The sequence below is a fragment of the Callorhinus ursinus genome, unplaced genomic scaffold (assembly GCF_003265705.2).
Source record: "Callorhinus ursinus isolate GAN/ISIS: 27379988/994484 unplaced genomic scaffold, GSC_fseal_2.0 scaffold6, whole genome shotgun sequence".
NCBI lineage: Eukaryota > Metazoa > Chordata > Mammalia > Carnivora > Otariidae > Callorhinus > Callorhinus ursinus.
Window position 1 is genome coordinate 49,081,170 of NW_027397068.1, and position 26,092 is coordinate 49,107,261.

The 26,092-nt window shown below is 38.8% G+C and overlaps 2 protein-coding genes across 2 annotated transcripts in view; one reads left to right on the top strand and one right to left on the bottom strand.

The window, feature by feature from the left end:
* Positions 1 to 26,092, bottom strand: part of VNN1 (vanin 1) — a 725,633-nt gene that overhangs the window by 559,476 nt on the left and 140,065 nt on the right. The gene's annotated exons all lie outside the window — the stretch shown is intronic.
* LOC112814247 (trace amine-associated receptor 9-like) lies at positions 23,133 to 23,919 on the top strand (the record flags this gene model as incomplete). The annotated part of the gene is given in 3 exon segments (XM_025859618.1): positions 23,133 to 23,478; positions 23,481 to 23,792; positions 23,795 to 23,919. Coding segments are annotated over 3 exon segments (783 nt in total), but the record flags the coding sequence as incomplete, so codon positions are not given.

Below are 26,092 nucleotides of genomic sequence, written 5' to 3' on the forward strand. Positions count from 1 at the left end.
CTTTGGGTGAAAGAAATACTCAGCAAATTAATTAGAAGATGGATTGGCTTGGCCTTTGCCTGTATTAAGGCAACACCATTACTCTGACAGGATCATCAGGACATGAAAGGTCCAGATGCACTTAGGTGAAAAAAACCAAAACCCGAATATTTTGAATTGGTACCCCCTGAACAAATTCTAGGTTGTTTAGTATTACACATACATAGGTACCTAAGTGAGTGAGGTCAGACAGGAATAAGAAACACAAGGGTCACTCAGTTTATTTTTAATTATTCTGCTTTTAACAGAAAAATGGGAACAAGAAATATTTCCTATTTCACATCTTTCCTGAAGAAAACTACAGTGCAAGTGTTTTAATAAACAGCAACTTATATTCTGCCTCTAAAAAGGGGGCAACAGAGTGAGCATGCTGGCCAAGCAGAAGGAATTCATCCCATCTAAAGGCAGCATGATTCAGTTAGCGCTGATTGTACTTTTAGGAAATTCGGATTTTTATGTGAAATCTCTTTTATCAATATTTTTAAATTTTTATAAAACATTCTGTGATCAAATAAAGTAGGTAATTCAGCTTCTATAATAGGCAATAGTTTCAACCATAGAGTATAAAAAACAAAAACATAAAGCTGGAGGGAGCCTTACAGAAAATCTAGCTCTAATTCCTCATTTAGGAAGTAAATTAAGGAAACTGAAAGCCAAAGAAACTTCATCAAAAGTACACAAATAATTATGAGCAGCATAGGTCCAGATGACTTAATTCAGAATCTTTAGTTCTTCCAGCCATATCATCCACTCAGCAAATATTCATTGAGAAGCTGCCATGCGCCAGGTACTATTTCAGAAGCTGCAGGTATCAAGATTTGTGGGGTGTATAGTATTTTCCCTCAAGGAATTCAAGGAGTGAGATCCTGCCTGGGACACTATAAGAAGTACTGTGATAAAGATTTATACACAGCATGGCGGGAGCCCAGGAATGAGGAAGACTTAGTGTGTGGTCAGGGACCATTCCAAATGGGAACTGTTAACAGAATCTTGAAAGATGTCTAAGAGTTCCCTGGGAATACAAGATGGGAAAGGACATTCCAGGCAAAAGGAAGAGCACATAAAAATTCACAGACAAGAACAAACTCTTAAGGATCTCTACATAATTTTATTTAGATGAAGCACAGTGGGTGGATTGGAGGGGCAAAAGACTGGAAAGGCAAGCGGAGTTTATATAATGAAAAACCTTTTCTAGATCATGTTAAATGAGTATCTAAGAGGAGTTAAACTATTAAAGGATTTTAAACAAAAGTGTAATGTGCTCATAATTCTATGCTATGAAAAAAACTGGAGAAATGGGGGATATTCAAGGGAAATAACACTGAGAGAGAGAGAGACAAAGAGAGAGAGGGACTGCAGCCATTTAGAAGGCTATTGCAATAGTAGCACATCCCCAACTTAGAATCTCCCCAATATCAGAGATGTTGAAGGATGGTCCTAAGGCAAATGCATTGGGAAAGAAAAGGGAAGGCCTACTTTGAAAAATATTTAGGAAGACTTGGAAATTAATTGGATATGAAGAATGGAAGACATGACTACTACTTTCAGGGTGTGAGCTGAATATGATGTAGCTGTCTGAGATCTAAGATCCCTAATATAGTAATTGCAGTTTGAAGATGAAGGTGCTGGAGTGGGGGAGCAAAGCTACATTAAATTAAGCTTTGGATGTGTTGTAGTTAAGATTCTGGGGAAGTGGGGGTGCCTGGGTGGCTCAGCCATTAAGCGTCTGCCTTCGGCTCAGATCATGATCCCAGGGTCCTGGGATCGAGCCCCACATCAGGCTCCCTGCTCCACAGGAAGCCTGCTTCTCCCTCTGCCTCTGCCTGCTGCTCTGCCTACTTGTGCTCTCCCCCTCTCTCTCTGTCAAATAAATAAATAAAATCTTTAAAAAAAATATTCTGGGGAAGTGATACCCAGTTTGAGATGTCCTCCAGATTCTTGAAAGTGTGAGCTTGGAGTTCAAGGTAGATTTCTGGCTGGAGCTATGGGAAGAGATGAGGTCATTAACTCTAAGGAAGGAATGTTATGGACTCCTGTGTTAAAGGGAGGGCTGAGGAAGAAAAATCCTGAAAAGGAGTAATCAGAGAGCTGAAAAGTAAGCCAGGAAAGGCATGGGAGAGAATGAACGAAAACATTTCAAAAAAAGGAAATGCTCTATGATATCACATGTCACAGAAAGTTCAAGTAAATTAAAAATCAAAAGTTGTGCATTGGACTTGAGAATTAGGAAGTGGTTGGTGAACAGGAAAAAGAATTTCGATCATTCAAGGAACTATCATGAAAAGAACTCATATCTGCATAAGGCCTATTGCATTTTTCATACATCCTTTCCTGTTTCCTTTGAGAGAACGCAGGGCTGTGGGAGGCAAAGTACAATGCAACAGAGAATCTGAGGCTCATGGCCTCTTCAGGTTCCCCTGCTCGTTACTGACTGAACCAGGACCAAGGCTCAGCTGTCTGAATACTCCTCCTGGGTTCTTTCCATTTTTTTTTTCATGTTTTAAAATATGTCACGAATGGATTCCTTTCAGGTCCTTTGAACACTAATAATATGCCACCTCTTTATATTCAAACGTATCTCCATCTCCTTCTGCTGTGTACTAGTTTTCTAAAACCACACAAGTGCCAAGCACAGAACAGATTCTCCTCTGACTTTTAAACACACGTAATAAATAAGCATCCCATAGTAATCTTACATGAACAATTATGGTAGGATGATTGGTATGTTCAATGCTAATTTTGCCTCCTACATATTGTTGATAAGTCCCTCTGTCTGCATCTCAATCCACGGGAGCAGCCTCCTCATAAGTGTCTCGACATCCAGTTCTACTCAAGTTTATTATTGTCAGAGCCACCCCTGAGTATTGGAAGCATGGATCTGAAAACATCACTCCAGGCTTTATGCCATCCCCATGATTGCAGCATGCCCCCAAATATACTCCTTAAAAATAAAAGTGCTTGGACTGGGCAGGGCTGGGAGGTTGTGTAGTTGGAGGAAGGAATCAGCGAAGGGTGTCTATGGGAAACCATATTATGGTACAATCTTGAAGATTCACAGCACACATTTATAAATAAAAGGCTTGAAGCTCTGGTTCAGCAAAGTAACAAGTATAACTTTCTTTAACTCAGTTTTTTTCTGAATGTATTTAACAGTAGAATTTTATATTTAGTGGCTGTGAAGACCTTCAAAATACACATTATGGAAAACATTGCTCTCAAAGTCAAGTCCAAACCCCTTCTCATGGTATATAAATAGGGTGATTGATCATATGTACATTTTGCCTAGGACAGTCACAGTTTATGCTTGTTGTCCCAGTCTTTTGTCTGCTGAGCACCCCCTTTTATTCTCAACAGTGTCCCAATTCAGATGATACATCATATGGTCACCTTATATATAAGGACCTACATGATCTGGACCCTGCCTTTCCCTGCATCGAAATTTATGCTTTGGAATATGCCAGCTTAAAGAACTTCTCCATCTTTTTCTGCTCCCACCTCCCTCCCACTAACTCTCTAACCACACACCAGAGGTTTTCTTTTTGTGCTTTGCTAGGCAGTTCCCTTTAACTAGAATATGTTCTCTCTTCCTTCTCATTTTTAAGTAAACTATTTTAGAATAACTGCGGACTCAGGGAAGAGTTGCAAAGATAGTTCAGAGTTCCCATATATACCTTACCCAGATTCTCCTAATGCGAACATCTTATACATAATGACAGTGCATTTGTCAAAACTAAGAAATTAACGTTGGTGTAGTAGTAGCAACCAAAGTATTGATTTGATTTACTTCACTAGTTTTTCACTGATGTCCATTTTCTGTTCCAAGATCCAATCCGGTATACCACAGTTTATTTACAGAGCATGTTTCCGTGGTCTCCTCCAATCTGTGACTGTCTTCTGTCTTTCCATTTTTGTCATGATCTTGATACCTTCTAAAAATACTGGTCAGTTGGGGCACCTGGGTGGCACAGTTGGATAAGCATCCATCTCTTGGTTTTGGCTCAGGTTGTGATCTCAGGGTCGTGGGACTGAGCCGGGGATCATGCTCTGTGCTCAACGCTTAGTCTACTTAAGCTTCTCTCTCCCTCTACCCCTCCCCTCTCCTCCCCCCCCACCACCCGATGTTCTCTTTCTCTCTCTCTAAAATAAAAATAAATCTTAAATCTATATATATATTAAAAATACTGGTCAGGCATTTCGTAGAATGTGCCTCAGTTTAGGTTTGACTAATGATTAGACTGGGCTATAGATTTCTGGAAGGAATACCATGGAGGTGGAATGTTCTCATTATATCATTTTGTGGGCTACATGGTATCAGCATGGTCTATTACTGGTGATGTTAACCTTTATTACTTGGTTAAGGTGATGTCTGTGAGTTTTCTCCAAATTGAAATTACTAGTTTTGCATTTCCATGCTATTTTCATTAAAAGAGAATCACCAAGTCCAGTTCACAATCAAGAGAATTGAGTTCCACCTCCAGAGGGGAGGAATATTAAAAATTTATGGACATATGTTCAAACTACCACAATAATTAATAAATATTTGGAGAGAGATGCTTTGTGACTATGTGCATGTCTGATTTTTCCTTAAAGTTTTGCCCACTGATTTTAGCATTCATCAGTATATTTTGCCTACAACAGTTATTGCTGTTGTGTTCTAAAGGTGATTTTCTATTTCTTCTGTAATGAATATCACTTCTCCCAAGTTTATTTTTTCCAATAATTTATTTATATCAGTATGGATTTATGGATATTTATTTTAATCTTTAGGTTATAATTAAGTTACCTTTTCAGCATTAGGAATATTTTTAAGTTAACTCCTGTGTCCATTTTTTTTTCCCTAGTACTTCCTTACTTGATACAACAAGGTACTCCAGGCTCAGTCATTTTACTATGGAGCCATTGTTCCTTTTATGGGAAAATTATATTTAGAAACCAAGATTTGGGTACTAGGCTTCTCATTGTACTGGGGCATCATTATTTCTATGCTCTCTCAGTGGACAGAACTAGCAAATCTATGTGTATTAACTCATGTATACACATGTAGCAATAATTCTATATGGATCTATCTATCTATCATCTATCTATCTATCTATCATCTATCTATCAACATGAGTTCACATAGATATTTCCAGCTCTAATCTGATATCACAGGGTTATTTCTACCCTTCCATGCTTCTTTATTGCTAGCATATTTCTCTAACAGTGAGGAACCTGGCTCTTATTATCTATGATTCATTTTGTTTTAGGTTTTATTTATTTATTTGACAGAGAGAGACACAGCAAGAGAGGGAACACAAGCAGGGGGAGTGGGAGAGGGAGAAGCAGGCTTCCCGCTGAGCAGGGAGCCTGGTGCGGGGCTCGATCCCAGGACCCTGGGATCATGACGTGAGCCAAAGGCAGACGCTTAACGACTGAGCCACCCAGGCGCCCCTCTTATTACCTGTAATTCAATACTTACTTGTACAATGTAGTTTCAGAATTCTTCTTCTTCTTCTTTTTTTTTTTTTTTTAAGTGAGGTGGGAGGAGGGCAGGGACAGAGGGAAAAGAAGAGAGAGAATCTTAAGCAGGCTCCAGGCCCAGTGCAGAGCCCATTGCGGGGCTTGACCTCACAACCCTGAGATCATGACTGGAGCCAAAATCAAGAGTTGGATGTGTAATCGACTGGGCGATCCAGGAGCCCCATAGTTTCACAATTTTTAATCCATACTGCTGTGCAAGAAAAACTTGAGTACAGTGTTTATAGAAAATTCCTTTTGTCTTTAGCCTTACAGTATTGAGTCAAAACAATGTTTTCCAAAATTACCAAGATCAGTTCTTTTTCCCCACTCCCTTCACTGAAGTTATACTATATTTGTGTTGCAGTTAGATTCATTTGTCACACGTCTGCGTTCCACCTGAGATTCACCAAACCGGTTGATTTTTTTTTTTTATATATTAAATTTGAGTCAAGTTTACTCTCTGTGATATACAGTTCTACAGATTTTTGACAAATGTGTGGAGTCATGTATCTATCACCCCAGTACCATCAGAACAGTTTTGTCTCCTTAAAAATTCCCTTTTGCTATAACTTGTAGTCAGCTCCTCCCTAACCTTTGTCAGCTGCTTTTGTTTTCTGTCCCTATAGTTCTGTGTTTTCCAAAATATAAATTGAGTCATACAATATGTAGTCTTTTGAGTCTGACTTTTTTCATTTAGCAGAATTCTATTTTTTTAATTACTTTTTGATTTTTTTCTTTAGAAAGGCAGACTGCCATCTGTAGTGCTTAATTTGGATGTGTCTGGAATCTTAGAAGCTTGACAATCCTACTTTCTCCTACAAACAGACCTTGAGAGCTTGTATGGACGTTCTAGCAGCTACTCCTATACCTTTGACCAAGACCAGTCCTCCTCTATTCGGGAAGGTCAGATTCTTCAACCCAGAGTGTTGCTTCCAGAGAGATGCACATGGAGCTGTAAGGGAGGAAGGAGTCACACGCCAAGCCAGTCAGATCCGCCGAACCAGCCCCAGTGATCAGTGGAGTGACAGATATCGCACAACCTATCAGCATTCTTTTAAATACATCCACATTGTTGTATAAATCAGTAGTTTGTTCTTTTCCAAGATTGAGTCGTATTCCCTTGTTTGGATGTAATGCTGTTTATTCATTCACTTACGGGTTGTTTCCAACTTTTAGCAATTATTAGTAAAGCTTCTATAAATATTTGCATACAGGTGTTGGTAAAAAAATATGTTTTCAATCACTTGAGTAAATATCTAGACGTAGGATTGTTGGGTTTTGTAAGTATATGTTTAATTTTGTAAGAAACTGCCAAATTGGGTGCCTGGGTGGCTCAGTCGTTAAACGTATGCTTTCGGCTCAGGTCATGATCCCAGGGTCCTGGGATCGAGCCCCGCATCGGGCTCCCTGCTCCGTGGGAAGCCTGCTTCTCCCTCTCCCACTCCCCCTGCTTGTGTTCCCTCTCTCACTGTCTCTCTCTGTTGAATGGATAAATAAAATCTTAAAACAAAAAAAGAAAGAAACTGCCAAATTGTTTTCCAAAGTGGCTATATCATTTTGCATTCCCACCAGCAATAAATGAGGACTGTTGTAGCTCTAAATCCTTGTCACCATTTGGTATTGTTAGATTTTCTTTTTTAATTTCAATTTACATTCTAGTAGGTTGTAGTGGCATCTTGTTGTGGTTTTAATTTCATTTCCATAATGATATTGATCATCTTTTTATATGCATAATTGAAGTCCTTATTTATTTTTTAGTGACGTGTCTGTTGGGATCTTTTGCCCATTTTTTGTTGTTGAGTTGTCTTCCTACTGTTGAGTTTTAAAAATTCTTCGTATGTTTTGGTGCTTTATCAAATATGTCATTTGCAAGTATTTCCTCCCATCTTATAGCTTGTCTTTTTGTTTTCCTTACAGTGTCTTTCACAGACAAAATTTTTAATTCTGATAAAGTCCAGTTTGCCAAATTTTTCTTTTGTGGATCATGCTTTTTTACTGTTCAATCTTTAATCACCAAACCCAGAGTTATATAGATGTTTCTTTTATATTTCCTTCTTGGAGTTTTATACTTTTACATTTCACATTTAGGTCTATAATCCACTTTGAATTAATTTTTGTATAATGTATGAGGGTTGTACCAAAGTTCTTTTTAATTTTTTTATATGGATATCTAATTATTCTAGCACCATTTATACAAAAAATTATCCTTCCTCCATTGAATTGCCTTTGCGTTTTTGTCAAAAATCAGTTGTCTATATTTGTGTGATTCTATCTCTGTTCTCTCTATTCTGTTTCATTAATCTATGTGTCTACTTTTCGCCAACATCATGCTGTTTTAGTTACTGAGGCTCTAGAATAAGTTTTGAAATTGGGTAATGTGAGTCTCTGATTTATTATTTTTTTTCCAGAGTTATTTTGGTTACTTCAATTCTTTGGACTTCCTACACAATTTTTAGAAACAGATAATCAATATCTACAAAATCTTGCTGGACTTTCGGCGGGGACTGCTTTGAATTTATAGAATGCATTGAGGAGAATTGATGATTTTGAGACTTTCAATTCATGAATGCAGTGTACCTCTTTACTTATTTTTATTTACTTTTATTTTTATCAGTATTTTATAATTTTTAGTATATAGATCTTACACATATTTTGTGAGTCATATGTAATTTCTTCATTTGTTGCTATCATAAACATATTTTTTGAATAATTTTATTCTAATGTATACTCCAAATATAGCTCTATTGGTTATGACTCAGCTAAAATCCCACTTTTCCAATGTCTTACCCCTTACTACTTGTTCCCCTCTTTTTTTTAAATTTTGTTTTATTATATTATGTTAATCACCATACATTACATCATTAGTTTTTGATGTAGTGTTCCATGACTCATTATTGCATATAACACCCAGTGCTCCATTTTAATACCCATCACCAGGCTAACCCATCCCCCTACCTGCCTCCCCTCTAGAACCCTCAGTTTGTTTCTCAGAGCCCATAGTCTCTCATGGTTCATCTCCCTCTCCGATTTCCCCCCTTCATTTTTCCCTTCCTACTATCTTCTTCTTCTTCTTCTTCTTCTTTTTTTTAACATATAATTATTATTTGTTTCAGAGGTACAGGTCTGAGATCTTGCCATTTGCAACGACGTGGATGGAACTGGAGGGTGTTATGCTAAGCGAAATAAGTCAATCAGAGAAAGACATGTATCATATGACCTCACTGATATGAGGAATTCTTAATCTTAGGAATCAAACTGAGGGTTGCTGGAGAGGTGGGGGGTGGGAGGGATGGAGTGGCTGGGTGATAGACATGGGGAGGGTACGTGCTATGGTGAGCACTGTGAATTGCGTAAGACCGATGAAACATATTTTCTTTAATTTCAAATTCCACTTGATCTTAACGGATGTATATGTATATATAACTGATGTATAATGTAGAGATTATTCACATTTAAAGTTATTATTGATATGTTTGAGTTAAAAATCTACCTGCTTTCTAATCATTGTTTATTTGTTCCGTTTGTTGTTTATTTTCCTTTTTCTTTCTTCCCTGGCTTTAAGAATTTTTAAATAATTCTATTTTATCTCCTCTATTGACTTATTATATATATCTTTTAAAAGAAATAATTTATACCTCTTTTAAAAATTAATCTGAATTTACCTTCAAGTAATATGTTTCTCAAGACATGGTAACAGTGTATTCTCAGGTCCTCCTTCTCATTTCTTATGTTATTCTTATCATGCATTTTACTTTTACATATGCTATAAAAACATAATGTATTTTTCTATTTTTGATATAAAGTCAACCATCTTTTAGAGCAACTTAATATAAGAGAAAAAATTATTTTATCTTTATAAATTCTATTTCTGAATCTCTTCACTTCTTTGTGTAGATCCAAGTTTATGACCTGTATTATATCCTCTTCACTTGAATGATTTTTTTCATCTTGGAGTGAAAAAGACAAGGAAAACAGAAAACTTACAGAATGATTTATATTTATGACACATGTAGGGGAGGGGGATAAAAAGCTTTTCCTCTACTCTCTTACGCTCAATATCTGAGGCTTATGAATTAAACCAATAAAAAACAGATTAGCAGGGCAAAAAGGTTGATTTTACATGCATACAGGAGCCAACAAAGGAAGTAGCTGGCTTGTCAAAGGGATAGCGATGAAGGTTTATTGTACCTAACTTAGTAGGGGAAAGGTACAGAGGAGAAAAGTCTTCTTATGAGAAAAACAAATAGGTTAAGATAGAAAAAACAAATAGATTTTTAGGAGAACAGACTGGAGATAAGAAAGTTTGTGATAATGTTTGTCTATACAGGTCTGAGAAGTCTTAAAACGCCCCTGGAGAAAGGATTTGAGGTAAGTTATATTCCGGTTTTCCTTTTAACAGCAGTCTAATTTCCCCGAAGTTGTTGCTTTTAGTCACATAAGAGAAGCTTTGAAAAGGCCCCACTTCCCTTTTTTTCATCTGTTGGATCTCAAATATCTTAAGCTTAAAACAGTCTTTATGCCAAAGTGGTATATTTTGGAGTGGCGTATTCTGATCCTCTCCACATAAAAATGTATAATTTCTTCACTAAAATCATAAAGTGAAAGAGAATGACGAGTGAAGAGAACGTATTTGCAGGTTTAATACAAATGGTTTACACTGTTATCATCTGTAAGAAAGACAAATCTCATGTAGTAGAGGCTATGGATACCCCGGCCAAATCCCTTTACATGCCATGGTAACCAAACCGCGTTTAGTGTATCGCTAAGAACAAATCACAACTGTTGGTGGGAGTGCAAGTTGGCACAGCCACTTTGGAAAACAGTGTGGAGGTGCCTCAAAAAATTAAAAATAGAGCTACCCTATGACCCAGCAATTGCACTACTCAGTATTTACCCCGAAGACACAGATGTAGTGAAAAGAAGGACCATATGCGCCCCAATGTTTATAGCAGCAATGTCCGCAATAGCCAAACTCTGGGAAGAGCCAAGATGCCCTTCAACAGACGAATGGATAAAGAAGATGTGGTTCATATATACAATGGAATATTACTCAGTCATCAGAAAGGAAGAATACCCAACTTTTACATCAACACGGATGGGACTGGAGGAGATGATGCTCAGTGAAATAAGTCAAGCAGAGAAAGTCAATTATCGTATGGTTTCACTTATTTGTGGAACATAAGGAACAGCATGGAGGACATCAGGAGAAGGAAGGGAAAAATGAAGGGGGGGGGACATCAGAGGGAGAGATGAACCATGAGAGACTATGGACTCTGAGAAACAAACCGAGGGTTCTAGAGGGGAGGGGGGTGGGGGGATGGTTTAGCCTGGTGATGGGTATTAAGGAGGGCACGTACTGCATGGAGCACTGGGTGTTATACGAAAACAATGAATCATGGATCACTACATCACAAACTAATGATGTATTGTATGGTGACTAACATAACATAATAAAAAAAATTAAAAAAAAGAGTAAACTTGCGCAAAAATAACCTCCAAATAATAACTATTATATTTAAGTATACATAAAAAAGAAAGAACAAATCGCAACTGCCTTCTCCCCAGAATTGCCTTTGGCCGGAGGGAGAGCTGCGCCACTCAGGAGGCCATGTTCCCTGACCCACAGACTCTGGCAAAGACTGATTGACACCAGCTCCTGGGCTTGGGGTGGAACTGATTCTTTGGTGCTGCTTGTGCTCCTGATCTTCCCCCTAGGACGGGACTGAAGCTAGTCCCCACTGAAGACCACATTCCTAGTTTTCCCCTTGCTCACCTGACTTTCCTAACTCCCCTCTCCTTTGAGCATTCTTCCCAACCTGTCTTGTTCCCCGCTTCAGTTTCTGTGCTTAGGAAACAGCCTAACACACCACACTAGAAAAATGACCGAAAGTTCAGAATAGACAATTTGCAGAAGTATCTTAGCTCACATTTCCTTTTTTTTAAAAGATATTTTTTATTTATTTATTCATGAGAGAGAGAGAGAGAGAGAAGGAGAGGGAGAAGCAGGGTCCCACGGAGCAGAGAGCCCAATGAGGGACTCGATCCCAGGACCCCGGGATCATGAGCCGAAGGCAGACGCTTAACCATCTGAGCCACCCAGGCGCCCTTAGCTCACATTTCCCAAAAAATAGAGCCTAAGGCAAAATTTTACATACTAAAGCTTTTTTAATTGAAATATTCTTGAAATGTAACAGTGTGTAAGTTTAAGATGTATAACATGTTAATTTGATACATTTATATATTGTAATATGATTGCCATTGTATTGTTAGCTAACATCTGGATTATGTCACATAATTCCCATTTCTTTTTTTGTGGTGGCAGTAATTAAGATCTTGTGTCTTAACAATGTTGAAATAAATTTCTAAGCCCAACAGTAAGCCACTCTTACCCAGGATGCCATGTCAGCAAATCAAAACTTACATTAAATTTCCTGTCCTTGTATAGGCTTTGCTTGACCAAAAAAGCAGTATTTCTAGTCAGCCAATCCCCCGAAAACCAATACAACTCTGAGCCTCCTCACCCCAAACAAGGTTGACTCAGTGGCCCCAGCCAATCAGATATTTTCTGTTTTTCTTTTCATTGTTCTTTACTCTTCTTCTTATCAAAGTTTTCTGCTTTTTACCCCATTTTATAGTTCTCTGAAAAAATACTGTTCACTTCATAAAGTGATAAATAGAGGGTGTTTATATCACTTAAATTGTCTCCTTTGATCATTTCTTAATAGCAAGTTTGATGCTTATAATACAGTATTGTTATCTATAATCAATATACTGTGCATTAGATCTCCAGGGCTTAGTTATCTACCAGTTGTAAGTTTGTCCCTTTGAACAACATTTTTCCTACTCCCCGAATTCCCCACAGTAAAGCTTTACAGTAATCCCAGGGCAGCAAGTACAAGGTGAAAGGGGAAGCAAGGCAGGAAAAGAGGGAGAGCAAATACAAAGCAGCATATCACCAAGAAAGCAGGGCTTAGTCAGATCTATATCTATATCTATATCTATATCTATATCTATATCTATATCTATATCTATATTTATATAATATATAATAAATAAATCCATATATATATGGATTTATTTATTTATTTGAGGGAGAGAGAGAGAGAGAATATGAGTGGGAGGGGCAGAGGGAAGGGAGAGAGAGAATCTTAAGCAGAATCCCCGCTGAGCGCATACCCCCATCTGGGGCCTGATGCAGGGCTTGATGCAGGGCTCAATCTCGCGATCCTGAGATCACAACCTGAGCTGAAACCAAGAGTTGGATGCTCAACCAACTGTGCCACCCAAGCGCCGCATGGCTTAGTTAGTTGGGACCAGTGACTTGGGACATCTTCCAGATTGGCCGTCCAGATAGACCTTCCAGATAACTGCTGTGCCTTGGCACAAAATCTGGAGCAGTGCAAGGGAAGAGGGTGAAGGGAGGGATATGTACTTTTGCTTCCCTTCCTCCTCTTGCTTCTCATGGATCAAAGTTCACCCCATGGGGCATTAAGTCCCCCTACACTTTCAGGTTGTGTTACTCAGGTCTAAAAAGTCAGATCCAAAACTTAGAACTGTACATTATTTCAAGGAGAAAGTGAAAAGCAAGGCTTGGGCTCCGTGGATTGGACTGGCTTGGAGCTGTGTACCTGTGCTGCTGTAGCTCACTGAGGGCACATAAAGAAGGCATTGCAGAAACCCATACTCATGGTAAGCATGCAGAGAGACCCAGCAGTGTGGAACTGTCTCCAGTGGCTGGATCTCCTGGGGACAAATGGCGACAGTCACCTGGGACTGAATAAATCTGCGGAGATTTATAAACTGTATGAGAAGCCATCAAAATAAATAGCCAATAATCACACTTGAAAAGCAGACAAAATTACATAAAGAAAAGTGAAATAAAACAAGCTGTTTTGTTGTCATTGTTTCAACCTGCTGAATAAAAAACAAATCTGGATTTAGGAAGGAGACCCTTAACTTAAAAGTTACTGTGATGAGGGAAAGAGACTCTTGTGATGGGGAAAAACCTCTAACCATAAGATCTGCAAATGTCTCAGGAGTTAGGCTATAGGATTTTCTTTTATAGACAGGAGTCAGCTAGACTAGAAAGAATTGGGTGTGGATATTTGGTCTGGACAAGATCAGAATGACAAGACAGATCAGGAATGACAAGATCAGAATGACAAGATCAGAAAATGTTTTACCCTGAAGCCAGTCTCTTCTCCAGAGAGGCTGTTAAGGAGGGGCTCGCTGTGCGCTGGCTCAGGCTGAGGGTGGACCATAGTTCAGACACCTGGGGAAGGAGAGAGTCTTAAGCAAAGTTTCGTTAAGAAACATTTTGTTCCAATTGATCTGTAGAGACCAGTACTTCAGCTAATCATGTATGAGGCAAAGAAAGGGAATTTGACCTTTTTTTCCGGCCTTATCTTAGGTAAACAGGGGGGAAATCTGTGAGCCTTATCTGTGTCATATGAGGAAAGGTGGTTTTGCAATAAGTCATTTCCCAGAACGCAAAAGGTGTAAGGACCTTAGGCATCACTGTTTTTCAAGGCCACAGAGCCCAGGTCAAGTCCAGCATTGTTAGACTGAACAGACTGGCAATATGAGAAAGAATGATGATACACAGTGCTGACAGGTGTAGGATATGGGGGAATGGACACTCTTACAAAGTGACGGCTCTACAGATGGACACAGCCTTTCTGCAAATGTTTAAAAGCAATGTACTAATTCTTCAGCCCATCAACCCCACCTTTAGAGATCTACACTGAGGACACGCTTGGATAACTATAATGAAATGACATATATTACAATATTACTTAAGGTATCAAACATTCAGGAACGACATAAACACCTGTCAATGGGATTTGTGAAGGATATTTGCACACACATAACAATGTGGCTTAAACAAAGATAATGAAGAGGCAGAATGTAGTGTGGTGATGAAGAGTCTGCTCTCTGGAATCAGGCTGCCGGGATTCAAACCTCAGCGCCAGCACTCACAGATGTGTAATCTTGGGCGGGTCAGTCTCTGTGCCCCAGGTTTCTCACCCGGGGGGATAGGTGATAGGTAGATACGGATGTATCTACCTTGTAGGCTTATTGGGAAAATTAAATGACTTATTGGGAAAATTAATACATGATAGCATGCAGAGCCCATATTGTAATATAAATGTATCTGTATAGTTAGTATTACCAGATTTATACTACTGATATCCAAGACATTTGCCATGTATGAAAATCTAGTTACAAAATGAAATACTTTTTATGATACCAGTTTTGAAAAATATAGAGACAGAGGCAGGGAGAGAGAGAAATAATAATATCTGGAAAAATACACATAGGCAGACTTTAAGTTTTTAACTTTTTGCTTACATACTTCTAAACCATTCAATTTTTTATTTTAACACAATCTATGGGAAAAAATAAAACCATCTCCTATTTAAAAATAAAGTATGTGGATAGTCAGGGAATAGGGTAGGGTAGGGTGGGGATACCATAGCTTGGGGTTATATTTGATCCTGGGGTAACAACTCTTTGGTCTTTGGAGTTGAAGAAAGAATGATTTCCATAAATTCAGGTTTGTAGTGAGATTACTCTAGAATACAGTCTTTAAAAGTTTAAATATCAAAGTGTATTACAAAACTATAATAATCAAAACAGTATGGTACACCTAGACCAATGGAACAGAATACAGAGCCCAGAAATAAACCCGTGCATATATGATCAACTAATTGATGACAGAGGAGCCAAGAATATACAATAGGGAAAAAATAGCTTCTTCAATACATTGTGTTGGGTAAACTGAGCAACCACATGCAAAAGATTGAACATAAGACCCCAAACCATAAACCCCAACCAAACCATAAAACTTCTAGAAGAAAACATAAGGAGTAAGCTCCTTGGCATCAGTCTTGGCAATGACTTTTTGGATTTGATGCCAAAAACAACAAAAGTAAAAATAAACAAGTGGGACCACAGCAAACTAAAAAACTTCTGGACAGCAAATGATACCATCAATAAAACGAAAAGGCAACCTATGGAATGGAAGAAAATATTTGCAAATCATATATTTGACAAGGGGTTGTTATCAAAATATAGAAAGGACTCCTACGACAACAACAAAAAGATAATCCAATTTAAAAATGTGCAGAGGACCTGAATATACATTTTCCCAAGGAAGACAAAGATGCAGGTTCACGAAGCGCTGAATATCGCTAATCATCAGGGAAATGCAAATCAAAACCACAACAATATATCACCTCGCTCCTGTTAGAATGGCTATTATCAAAAATCAAGAAATAAGCGTTGGTGAGGATATGGAGAAAGTTAACCTTCATGCACTGTTGATGGGAATGTAAATTGGGCAGCCACTATGGAAAATAGTACGGACGGTCCTCAAAAAGTTAAACAAAATCGCTATGTCATCCAGTGATTCTACTTGTGGATATTAATCTGACGGAAACAAAATTGCTAGCTTGAAAAGATATCTGCACCCATGTGTTCACTGCAGCATTATTTACAATAGCCAAGACATGGAAAGGACCTAAGTGTTTGCTGATAGATGAATGCATAAAAAATCGTGGTATATATACAATGGAATATTATTTTACCATAAAAAGAAGGAAATTCTGCCATCTGCAACGTGGATGGAACTTGAGGGCAGTATGCTAAATGAAATAAATCATATAGAGAAAGGCAAAAACTGTACAATGTCGCTTATATGTAGAATTAAAAATAAACTCATAGATACAGAGAACAGATTGATGGTTGCTAGGGGCAGGGGGTAGGAGGTGGGCAAAATGGGTGAAGGGGGTCAAAAGTTACACACTTCTAGGTATAAAATAAATAAGTCCAGGGAAGCCTGGTGACTAGTTAATAGTGCTGTATTGTATATTTGAAAGTTGCTAAGAGAGCACGTGTTAAAGGTCCTCATCACCGTTATGTTGTATGCCTAGAATTAATACCAACTTAATGTCAGTTGTATCTCAATTAAAAAAAATATGGCGTTAAGGATCAGAATGAACGATTATTGAAGATTACTTTAAAAAAGTGTAAATGTGGGACGCCTGGGTGGCTCAGATGATTAAGTGTTTGCCTTCAGTTCAGGTCATGGTCCCAGGGTCCTGGGATCGAGCCCCACATTGGGCTCCCTGCTCAGGGGGAAGCTGCTTCTCTCTCTCCTCTGCCTACTGCTTCTCCTGCTTGTGTTCCCTCTCTCTGATAAAAGGGCACTGAGAAGGCTTTGACTTCAGATAGCGTACAGAAAGGATAGAAATCAAAGACACATCTTCCTTCAAATCCTAGTTCTGCCACTACCACTCTGTGGATTCGGGGAAGTTACTCAAAGCCTCTATCTCAGTTTTTCCATGTCAGGTAGAAATGATAATATTACCTCCTAGAGCGGTACTGATTAAATAAGCGAACAACATAAAGCTGCTTTTATGAGAGTGCCTCACACAGGGTTCGTGCTTAGTGAGTGTTAGTTCCCATTCTTGCCGGAGCTGTGGGCAAGAAAAAACACCATGCTTTAGGAGGGACCTCGAGAGGCGGTGGTTGCAGTGCTGGGCTGTGAAGGAGGGAGAATGACCATCCTTTCCTTTGTTTTCTTATCCTTACCCCTTCACTCTACCTCTGCTCGTCCCATTTCCTCTCATCTCACCCTGTCTCGTCCTGTGTTCCGTTGGAACGTTTCTTGGGTTTCACTGAGGTTCCGTGATCGATGACAAGGCTAAACAAAAACACGTCACAGCTTTCTGTTCGGCAGATTATTGTGAAGTTATGAAGGAAATTCAGTGAGCAGGGAGGATCTTAGCTGTGTTCGTCAGAAGAAGAGCAAGCTGCTCTTCATAAGGCGTCAGGATCCTATGTATAAATGGGACCATAAAACATTGGGGGGATCTGTGGGGAGTTAGTGAAGGGCATCTTGGGGTCCTTTATCTTACCTATCACAAACAAAGCAAACACTGTAAACTGTTAAGCCCGCTGTCAATAAAAAGTGAAAAGCACCAGAAACAGCCACGCAGTTACAAATCCACAGGCATATAACCTGTCCTTTTCTTGTGCAAGTGACCAACTGAAGCTCAGAGAGGCTGGAGATGTGTGCAGGGTCACGGAAATGGGAAACTGAAGTGCCGCTTGTCCTTACCAACTCAATTCAGACTCTCCGCCTGGTAAATGCCATCAACCAGGCTCTCCCCAGGGTGCTCCCGTCCACCCCCTCCTCGTTTCTCGGAGTACTCCTTTCCCTCTTTCCAGAGTTCTTATCTCAGGGCACTGTTTACTTGGCCTCTCCCAAACTAGACTATGAACTTATTCAGGCTAGGGATTGTGGCTTTTAGCTGCATTCTTAGCACCTAGCATAGATAACTGGCACTAGAAGGTGCTTAGCAAATATGAGTGGAATGAACAGACCTCTATTTTCTTTCTTTCTTTTTTTTAAAGATTACTTATTTATTTATTTGCCAGAGAGAGAGAGAGAGAGAGCAGAAGCAGTGGGAGCAGCAGGCAGAGGGAGAAGGAGGCTCCCTGCTGAGCAAGGAACCGGATGCGGGACTCGATCCCAGGACCTGGGATGATGACCTGAGCCAAAGGCAGAAGCTTAACTGACCGAGCCACCCAGGCGTCCCAGACCCGAATTTTCTGACCTAAGTTTAGAGTTCTGTCCTTGATAATTGTGCTAACTTCACTGGAGCAGCGTTTCTCAAAAAGGAGCCTGTAGAAGAATGACAGAATCGAATAGGATGCTTGGTTAAAAAAAGCGTAGTTCAGGTTTTACTTCAGCGCTAGAGATGAGAACTTCTGGGTGTAGAGCCTGGAGTTCTTAAGAACCTGAAGTGATTCTAATGAAGACCGAAGTTCAAAAAAATTTTCTGTTTCTATGGAGGGGTGGCTTGGAAGGGAGAGAGTAGATAGCCACCTAACTGACATGCTTTCAAAGTGTTTGGCGTGGGGTTTATTTTTTGGGGGGGCTGATTTTGTGGGGAGAAGGAGCTCATTTTTAAATAGACACTTCCCTTCTGGGCATTTACCCACTTAGCTTTTGTTTGGTCAGCCCAGTATTGTTCAGAGTGACCACTAAGAGGCAGCAGAGTATGGGTAAAAATACAGAATCATAAAAATACAGTCATAAAACAGAATGGAGACATTACCTTTGAAATAGTTCAGTAAGAAAGACATGCCAAGAGATAATGAGTTAATATGTCCCCTCCCCTTCATACTTTTACTTATTATTTTGGGGATCTTATTTTCAAGCATAATATATTATATATGATATGATATGATATTATTAAGTATATGATTTCTAGATCATAAATAAAGTTCTCTCAAAACCAAGAAAATAGTGTTTAGAAAACACTTAAACAAAATTTAAGTGATTTCTTAAAATCAAAGAAACTATCCCAACTGAAGATATGTTCGACACTGATAAGTCAAGAAAGGGAAATTAAATTGTTGGGAAAAAACCCTATATTATTTGAACTATGCAATGGGAAATATTGTATCAGTAAGATTTTGGACAAGAAAGAGTCTAATAACGGAAATTTCGGAACCGTTATCATACCTAATTTGTTCGATGCTCCATAAAATAAATCCAGCATCTTGGAAAATTTTATTCAGGCCATAACATGGAATAGTAAAGTCATTCACGGACTTGGAATTTTATTGTGTTATAGTGACACTTAGTAGATGCTTGACACATAGTCGATTTGTAATAAATAATCATTCCCTTAGCACTGTTAATTCTCTCAGTGATTGAATAGTATGACAATCCTCCAAAACACTTTCTGTTCTTTGCTTCTACATGGATCTACCCATTTGTCCGCTGAACAGTTCCCAGTTGGACTGTCCATCGGCATCTCAGCTTCGACAAGTCCCACCTGAAAATCCTCTCCTTACCCCACCCCTACCCAAACTGTGTCCTCCGCTGGGTTATGTAGGCCCCCAAGCAAGGAATCACCCTGGAATTCTCATTCTTTTTCACTCATAACATTGAATCCATTTCTAAATGGTTTCATGCAGAAATTTGGCTCATTAGCAAGGTTTAGGGTAGATGCCCACACCTCCAGGAAGGCAGGAGAACCAGGTTCAGAGAGGAAGCAAAGGAAGATTCCACCATAGGAACTTTCATTCTCGGCTGACCTCTGCCACATTGAACCCAGGACAACAGTACCACCACTCTTCGGACTCCACCGCAGCTGCTGTGAAGACTCTGGCCACCCGAGTTCCGAGGGAATATGTGTGTTCACACTTCAGCTGGTGGTGTAGGGAGAGGGTTTTGACACAGGTCTTGATTTCCCTTGCTTGGTATCTTCACAATAGGAAGAGTATTTGAATACTGAGCATTCAGATTAATACATGACCTCTACAATCAACAGTCTCTTTCCCTCATACTTACAATTCAAAGTGCTTCTTTTTCTCTTCCTGTAATATTCCTTATATAACCCAACACACATTCACCTCTTCCCCAAGTGGCAACTCAGTCCTCCCAATTATTGCTCCCAACTCCAAGTTCACGATTTCTGTATGGCATACAATCTTCTCTCAATAGTCAGTAATGTACAGACTAAATGATAAAGTTAAACACCACTAATACACCTTATATAAAGTAGTGAAATAGAGGGAGATAAAAGAAATGAAAAAAGTAATTACACAATACACATTTTAAAACTGAGAAGCTGGGTAAATTAGGTTAAGTGAAACAGTCCCTTTTTCTACAATTGGTCACGGGGATGTGGTGGACATTTGTTTTTTCTTTCTTTCCCACCACCAATTCCATCTTTCTTTGCCTTCAGCCAGGATCTTAGCTTGTTAGGTTTCTCTACTCAGCGGCCGCGCTTCATTTCTGAGAAAATGGAGCCTTTAGAAATCCTATCTTTATTGGACTAAGTTATTCCTTTAACATTTGCCACTGGTTTAAGTGTTCCAGCCATATCCTCTATGGTGCTCACTGCCCAGCATAGCCAAGGCTGATTGCTGCAGCAGCAAATATCCTACCCTCCTTTTATGCCTGGTTGCATTAGGAGCCGAGTATGAAGGATGCCTGGGTCGCTCAGTTGGTTAAGTGTCTGCCTTCAGCTCAGGTCATGATCCCAGGGCCATGGTATCAAGCCCCCAGTGGGGCTCCCTGCTCAGCGGGGAGTCTGCTTCTCCCTCTCCTTCTCCCTTCCTCCTGTGCTCATTCTCTCTCTCTCTCTCAAATAAATAAATAAAATCTTTAAAAAAGAAAAAATAAATAAAATAAAAATGAAGATACTAAAGGTCCAAATTTTCAAAATTGCTTTTTGCAAAAGGAAGTTTTTATTTGGAAATCATTTTAAACCCACAGAAAAGCTGTGCAAAGTTGTACAACCCACACTTAGGTCCTCTTTACCTGGGTTCACCTATTAAACTTTTGCTTTATTTGCTTTGACATTTGTTCTCTTTCCCCAACTTTATCAATGCGTGCATGTAATTTTTTTTTTTCCTGAACCGTCTGAGAGTAAGTTGTACACATCACGGCCCTTTAGCCCTAATATTTCAGTAATTTAATACTGATGCAATACTTTTACCATCTACCATTCATATTCCAATTTTGTCAACTGGCCCAGTAATACATTCCATTCAAAGATCGCATATTTCTTTTTCTTGTCTTGCCCTTCTGTCTCCTTTATTCTGGAAAGGTTCTTCAGTCTTCTATTACATAAATATTTTTGAAGAATATAACCTTCCCCCTTTCCACCCTTTAAAAATAGAATGTTTCTCAGCTTGGGTTTGTCTGAAATTTCTTCACTAGATTCTGGTTATGCATTCTGGGCTGGAATACCATACACATTTTATTGTGTGCTACTCAGGGCATCCCTCCAGAAGCATATGTAGCCATGTTAATTGATGTTAATTTGATACCCACAGATGATGTTAATTTGATACGCAGTCAAGGCTTGATTTCTCCACTGGATAGCTACTATATTTTTCTTTTGCAGCTAATAAGCAATCTCTAAGAGATGGCATTTTATGCCATATAAATACCTGACTCTCATCAAAATTCCCCTCTCCTGTTGTAAGATTTAGCATCAACTGATAATTCTTGCTTTAATCAATACTAATGTGATGCTTCCAAAACTATGATGTTCCAGCTCTAACACTTTCCCCATATATAACATCACTTGTGCTTGGTATTCTACTGTAAAGGAGAGCCCTCCTTTATCTATCTGCCCATCTATCTATCATCTATCATCTATCTATTATCTATCTATCTATCTATCTATCTATCTATCTATCTATCTATCATCTATCATCTATCTATCATCTATCTATCTTCTATCATTAGTATGGCCTCACGGATCCCCCCCACTATATAACCTTTTATTCTCTCTCATTATTTTTGGCACTCAAATCATCCCAGTTTTTGGCTAGTGGGAATCTGTTCAAGTTAGCAACAGTGTCCTTGTAAAATGTCAACATTTAAAAAAAATCTCTTAGTTTCTGATATAAAAATATATTCCAGTTTCTTGCTGTGCTTTTCTTGTCCCATTGCTTGGATGAAACATTTCTTAGAGAAGCTCTAGTTCATTTTACTGGTGAAAAGTATTAAACACCAAGATGTGGGTCTTAGGAGTGCTCATTACTTCTCAAGTGTCTTTGCTTCTAGGGAAGGACACGTTTTAAGACCTTCTGTAAGACTGAAGTCTGCTATTCTGGAGCCCAAGTATGAAGATCAGAGGAAGGGCTCAGGTTTTTTTGTGCAATAGCAGCATTACTTGGGCACCAATGAAGTGAGGAGTTCGACAGGTTGGGGAGACAGTATCCTTTACATAGACACTGAGACTTCCAGGCAGGCACCATCTATGGTGGCAGTGGTGAAATTCTTTAAGCCAGACTGGGAATAGAATAGGAGATGTGGTAGACTTTATCAGGAGAGCTGAGGCAGAAGAAGAAAATACAGGGTTTATTAAATGGTGATTTTATTGGGTAGACTGACCTGTGAGCACATGGATGCACCCATGTGGGGGATCCCAAGAGTAAACATGAGACATAGATTTATGCCATCAAACCAGTGAGGGCCTAAGTAAAACATGAAGCTGGGAAATAAGAGTAAAAATGATTTGATTTAAAATTCACCGAATAGCAAATCCTGAAAATACCATGGGTGTATACACATTCACCACACACACACGCTGACCCCCACACAAACATTTAAAATGTACAGACTAGTGAAATCTACTACCTAGGGAGTATCTACACCTAGGTGTATGCATATAGCTTTTCTAGGATTCTGAACTTTCAACAAAGGTCAGACCTATGGTATGGGATAAATGACAATCTAAGTACTCCAGTCTCTAGTTCAAAGATTGAGATTAAGATTAGATGTAAGATTACACTTTTTCATGGTTAAATAAAGTAAACATTAATTATTCAACTATTGTTTGGTGAGATCTGTAAACTGTTTTAAGATTGTGCATCTCGGCACCTGCACTCCAATGTTTATAACAGCAATGTCCACATTAGCCTAACTGTGGAAAGAGGCTGGATGTCCATTGACAGATGAATGGATAAAGAAGATGAGGTATATATCTATATATATATCTATATGTCTATAATATCTACAATGGAATACTACTCAGCCATCACAAAAATGAAATCTTGCCGTCATGCCCTTCAGCGCAGTGAGGTCTGTGGAGAGCTGCTGGTACTTCGGGCAGAGTTACTGTAAATTTCATACATGTTTCGATACTTCCTTCTGTTTTGCTTCTTTATTTCATTTGTGCTGTATCTCTGTTGATAGATACATTGCTCTTACTGATCCTCCGACCTATCCCACCAAGTTTACTGTCTCGGTGTCAGGCATCTGCATTGTTCTCTCTTGGTTCTTTTCTGTCACGTATAGTTTTTCCATCTTTTACACTGGGGCCAATGAGGAAGGAATTGAGGACTTAGTAGTTGCTCTCGCCTGTGTAGGAGGCTGTCAGGTGCCACTGAATCAAAATTGGTTCTACTTTGTTTCCTTCTACTCTTTATACCCACTGTCGCCATGGTGTTTATAGACGGTAAGATCTTTTTGGTAGCCAGACATCAGGCTAGGGAGATAGAAAGTTCAGCCAGCCAAGCTCAGTCCTCTTCAGAGAGTTACCGGGAACACGTAGCAAAGAGAGCGAGAAAAGCTGCAAAAACACTGGGTATTGCTATGGCGGCACTCCTTGTCTCTTGGCTGCCATATATTATTGATGCTGTGATTGATGCTTACGTGAATTTTATAACTCCTTCTTATGTTTATGAGATTTTAGTGTTGTGTGTTTATTATAATTCTTGATATACGCTTTCTTTTACCCATGGTTTCAGGAGGCAATAAAACTTATCTTAAGTGGTAAAGTCTTAAGGAGGGATTCATCAACAATTAATTTGTTTTCGGAGGAAGCAGATATAGATTGACAAGGTGACTGCAGGGATTTCAAAACTAACAGAATTAAGGTCAAATGCAAAATGAAACACTTGGATCTAGAGAAGAAAGTGTAATCATCTGCAAGTAGGAGGATATCATATTCAGTGGTTGTTCTAAAGCATTTGTTATCTTTATGTATTTCAGCATTTTTTTAGAATTTAGTGTAGACAAAAACAAAAGTTGCTGATTGCTTCCTAGTTACTGTTCTTAGTATTCTTCTCTGGTTTTCTGATGTCTATGGCAATTTCTAATAACTTCTCTGAATTTTCTACTTGTTTCTTCAAACAATTGCAAACTTTGTAGTTTCTCCCACGTTCCTTAGCAATGTTCAGTTGTCCAAAATACAGACGGGGAAAAAAGAGTTTCTGCCTGATTTGTAAGTTAGATTCTTTGGGGACAAAACTCTTTTTTAAAAATACATTTTGTTTGAGAAGTAAATACAAGATTAAAATTCTTTACAGAGAATCGAAATGTGAAACCTCCTAGTAATTGGAGATTGTGCAAAAAACTCTGGAACTCCTGCATTTTCTAAACCCTGCCAATGCATCCTCTCCATTTTACAGAAGCTCCGTTCACCAAGAACAGGTGTAATGATGATGTGCTTACACACTACATCTTGCTTTTGAAGAACATAATTTATTACAGTCAAAATAAGCATGTGAACAAAAAGACAGTTTCTGTACTTTTTTAGTAATTTGAAGTAAAATAATTTTATAAAAAAGCTACTTCAAATTAGCATTTTGTTACTTTTGACTTCTTTCTCTGTACCGAACACCGTATTTGACATTGGAAATATAAAGCTGAGTGATCCGGGCGCCTGGGTGGCTCAGTCGTTAAGCGTCTGCCTTCGGCTCAGGTCATGGTCTCAGGGTCCTGGGATCGAGTCCCGCGTCGGGCTCCTTGCTCTGCGGGAAGCCTGCTTCTCCCTCTCCCACTCCCCCTGCTTGTGTTCCTGCTCTCGCTGTCTCTCTCTCTGTCAAATAAATAAATAAAATCTTAAAAAAAAATAAATAAGTAAAGCTGAGTGATCCAAATATAACCAAGGATTATTTTGAAAGAACAAATACCTCAATCTGGCATTATACCCCTAGGTATAGCTTCACTTTTTTTTCAGTTGATATTATGTCTTAGCCACATGAATTTTAATTCATTTTAACTAAAAGTATATGTTGACTATTTTAAGATAAAGTAAAAATTTGAGAGAAGCTAATAATAGGGTGATTTGCTTTCTCAATCTTTGATTCACAGCTTTAAGTCTTTGCTTAGGTAGCTGATTTTCACAGACCATTCCGTACAAATATGTTTTATGAAATGAAAAGAAGAGATACTAAGTAAATAGAGGTACAGAAACATTACGTGTTACATATTTCTATAAATAAACCAGTTTGGAAATGCTTTATACAAAATTAAGCTGTTTCACGTTTGTGCCTTAATATTTTTCAGGTGGAGCTCAGAGAATTTCGTGGGGGGTGAGGAGGAAGTTAAGGATAAAAGAGGATGAAAGGAATATGAAGGTCCTTGTTGCAGAACACCTGTTTGTGACTGAGATGTTAGTGCCAAGGAACAGGTCTCTTGACCCCCTTTCAAAGGCTCACAATTGAGGGCCCCCCACACTCACTCTTAAGAAGAGTGCAAAGCTTGTGTCCCTTTGATGGTGAGCTGGGAATGTTGTCTTCATAGAAACATCTGTCCTCTCAATTGCAAGTGTAAAATTACACTGATGCTCATAAATAATAAAGAAAATCGTTTGGGAAGACTTAAGAATATACCTTAGACTTCTGTTCCCTTGTGCTATGTAGAGTGTAATCTTTAGATAAAATTGCAAAAATACTGTCCAGTGATGTTTTGAGGCTCTTGTCCATATTGGTAAGTGGAGAATACACTTCAGATTTACTCTTTCTTGTTTATTTTTCTACTCTCCTTGTAGCCCTTATAAAGGAAGTCTTTTGATAAGATAAAAAAAAAAAGCTAGCTTATTTCCCCCCAAACTAACTAGACTATTACTATAGCATTGCTCCCCTCATCTACTTCTCAATTATTTATACAAGTAAACTCCTAACTTTTTGGCTGGCTGCACACTAAACTGTAGCAGGGCCATGGATACATTTGGGACAAGACACACTGGCGATGGAAACAGGCTTCATTCTGCAAGACTGTCTGCAA